At 50.6% G+C, this 3155-nt stretch overlaps 1 protein-coding gene across 1 annotated transcript in view; it reads left to right on the forward strand.

Moving 5' to 3' along the window:
• The first annotated feature begins 6 nt into the window (after positions 1–6).
• The window catches only part of ATXN2L (ataxin 2 like), a 14008-nt gene continuing 10859 nt past the window's right edge, over positions 7–3155 (forward strand). The window contains exons 1-5 of the mRNA XM_021708928.1: positions 7–60; positions 1539–1575; positions 1783–1839; positions 1921–1992; positions 2413–2563. Of these exons, the coding sequence (XP_021564603.1) occupies positions 1813–1839; positions 1921–1992; positions 2413–2563 (250 nt within the window). The 5' untranslated portion in view covers positions 7–60; positions 1539–1575; positions 1783–1812. The remainder of the gene's footprint in view (positions 61–1538; positions 1576–1782; positions 1840–1920; positions 1993–2412; positions 2564–3155) is intronic.

Below are 3155 nucleotides of genomic sequence, written 5' to 3' on the forward strand. Positions count from 1 at the left end.
GCCGCCGCCGCCGCAGCAGCATCAAGAGAGGCCAGGGGCAGCCGCCATCGGCAGCGCCAGGTGAGGAAGGGTGGGCTTCCAGGCGGGGGCGCCACGGCTGCGGGGAGGAGGCTGCGGCTCGGTCCGGCGGGGCGGACCCGCAGCCCGGCACCTGTGAGGGCTACCCGAGGGGCTGGGAGCCCTCGTGAAGCTGGGGGTGGGCCCCTTCTGGTCCCGACTGGTCGGAGGGAAAGCGACCTCGAGCGGCCACCGCGGCGGTTGGGGGCCGTGCTCAGCTTTCGGGCCTAATCAGGGCTGCGGGCCGGGGCCTGCAGGGGAGGCGGGGCGCATCCCGCCAGTGCCGTCGGAACGGGGAGTCGGGGGGGTGAAGAGGTGATTTGGGTCCCCGGCTCCATTACCACGAAGGGTCTCGCGGTCCCCGGTTTCAGCCAATGGGGAGTCTGCTGCGGGAAGGGGTCCCCGGCCGTAGCCAATGGAGGGGGGCGCGCGGCCCACAGTTTGGCCAATGGGGAGGGAGGGACTTGGGAGCGGGTTGCTACCTCCTCCTTCCCGGTTTGGCCAGTAGGAGGGGAGGGAGGTGGGCGGGGGACGGAAGGAGGGACAACTGGGAGGACTGCGGGCAGGGAACCTCCTGCGCGCGCGCGCCCTTCCTGTACGTGCGCGTGGATTCTGTCTTATGACCCAGCGTTCGCGTGTCTCGTAACACCTAGGGCAGGGCTGAGTGTTCGTGCAGGGTTCGTCTGGTGTTCGTGGACGAGTAGTGGACGCCCTACTCAGTTTCTCCTGTGTGTGTTAATGGAATCGAGAGTGGCGGTACACGCAGGCGCAGTGCGTTCTGATCGCGGGAGGGGGGATTTTGAAGAGGCCCGTGGGCTTTAGTGCGCAGGCGCAGACCGGGCGAGGCCGCCCGGTGGATGGCTTTTGCGGCTGCGCTGTCCCCCAGCCCCGCCAACGGCCCCCTCATCGCCCTTCTCAACCGCCGGTTACATCAGCCAGCGAGGAGCAGGTTTACTTGGCTGTTGGTGACTCTCGCAGAGTGGGTAACATGCTGAATGAGTAATGAGGTCGAGGGATGGAGTCTTCAGGGGTACCCCTCCTCCCAGGGTTTGAGGCTTAATGCTGCTGAAAAGGATTGTCTTTTCTGTTTGGGAAGTAATGTGCCTGAGCTAGGTAGTTCCGAATCTGTACTCCATGAGCTTTCACCTGTACTGCAGATGGGTTTTGGGTTACTACTGTAGCATTAGTCTGTTGGAAACTTGCAGTCCTGACCTCTTTTGCATTGGCTTTTACAGAGGAAGAAAGGAATAGGCATTAAAAGCCAGTAGACATATTTCCTTCAAATGCCAGTTAGAGAGATGTCAATCAACGATGGTTGTCAATTGCTCTTTCTTCCTCTGTAGGGTGAGAGTTTGAAAATCTTATTGATTCATGGGTTTGTAGCTTAAGACAGCATCTTCTCGTGGTATGCAGTTCTAGAATTTCATAATGGTGTAAAAGGCTTACAGACTTAAGTAACTAGTTTCTCGTTTCTCTTATAGGGGACAGAGCACGGGAAAGGGACCCCCACAGTCACCTGTGAGTATCTCCTCCCCCTCTTGAAGATACACGGACCTAAAAGACGCATAAGTGGGAATATAGGGCAGATTAGGTACAGAGAAATAGCATGAACTCAGAAGGGCTGTGACCCTGGCACGTACAAGATAGATATGAGTAGAGTATGGACATCTAGAGAGAGAGGTGTTGACTGGCTACTCCTTTGTTTTCTCCTGTGTTGACTAATAGGTGTTTGAAGGTGTCTACAACAATTCTAGAATGCTCCATTTCCTTACAGCTGTTGTGGTAAGTGTGTACTTAAAACTTATAGGTTGTTCGAGGAATGCGTCCGTTTTCTGGAGACACTTATTTTTCCCACTCTTCTAGGGCTCTACTTGTGATGTAAAGGTGAAAAATGGCACCACCTATGAGGGTATCTTCAAGACTCTGAGTTCAAAGGTCAGTGTGCTCAAATTCATTTATTTTTGAAGTTGTAATGGAGGAGGAGGAGGAGAATGAAATATACTCATTGAGGTTCTGAGTTGGGTGGTGTCAGACTATGCTGTTTGTCATTTCTGTAGACCTGTACTGAATAGTGCTGTAATGGAAAAGAGATAGATTTGAGTGCTGGATACTTTATTGTTAAAATACTTGTTTGTTTTTTGGTTTGGGGCTTTTTTAAATGTTTAAAATGAAGTTTTAAAATTTGAGTCTTTTGCTAAGTCTTGTGGCTGATGTTGAGAAGATACTGCTCTTGGTTCCGAGGATATCAAGAATGTGGTATTGGAGAAAGGTTTAGAAAATTTAGAAAAATAGTCACTATTGCTTTTATATTTCCTGATACTGACTCTTGGATGTTGGGGAATGGGGTGTTTGTAGTTCGAGTTAGCAGTAGATGCTGTACACCGGAAAGCATCTGAGCCAGCAGGTGGCCCTCGTCGGGAAGACATTGTGGACACTATGGTATTTAAGCCAAGTGATGTCATGCTTGTTCACTTCCGAAATGTTGACTTCAATTACGCTACTAAAGGTATTGTGCTAGGCTATTATGTCAGACCCACTCTGAGTAGAGAGTAGAGGGCAGTTTGTGTGTAGGTGGAACATATTAATTTTTTCCTTCGTGCATGTACTGCCTTTTTTTTTTTTTTCCTGAGGGAGATGGCTAGAGTTTTCTTGTTGAAAATATGTCTTGATGTCTAACATATATCGGGATGAATTCCAGCCTGTGTGGTTCTTCATGTTTTCCTTCTTTAATTTTCAACTTGTTCTTTTGACTCCTTTTGTTTTTTTGGAGTCGGAGTCCCACTCTGTTCCGAGTCTGGAGTGCACAATCCAGCCTCAGCCACAGCCTCAACCTGCTGGGCTCAGGCGATCCTTCCACCTCAGCCTTCCAAGTAGTTAGAACTACAGGGACACGCTACCATGCCCAGCTAATTTTTAAATTTATTTATTGTAGAGACAAGGGCTCACCAAGTTGCCTTGGCTGGTCTTCAACCCCTGGGCTCAGGCAATCCTCTCACCTTGGCCTCCCAAAGTGCTGGGATTATAGGCTTGAGCCACCACCCCCGGCCTTCTTTTGAATCTTAGTAGTTAGTAATCTTTTTTTTTTTTTTTTTTTTTTT

Source organism: Carlito syrichta, unplaced genomic scaffold, assembly GCF_000164805.1.
Source record: "Carlito syrichta isolate Samal-C Ts95f unplaced genomic scaffold, Tarsius_syrichta-2.0.1 Scaffold153593, whole genome shotgun sequence".
NCBI lineage: Eukaryota > Metazoa > Chordata > Mammalia > Primates > Tarsiidae > Carlito > Carlito syrichta.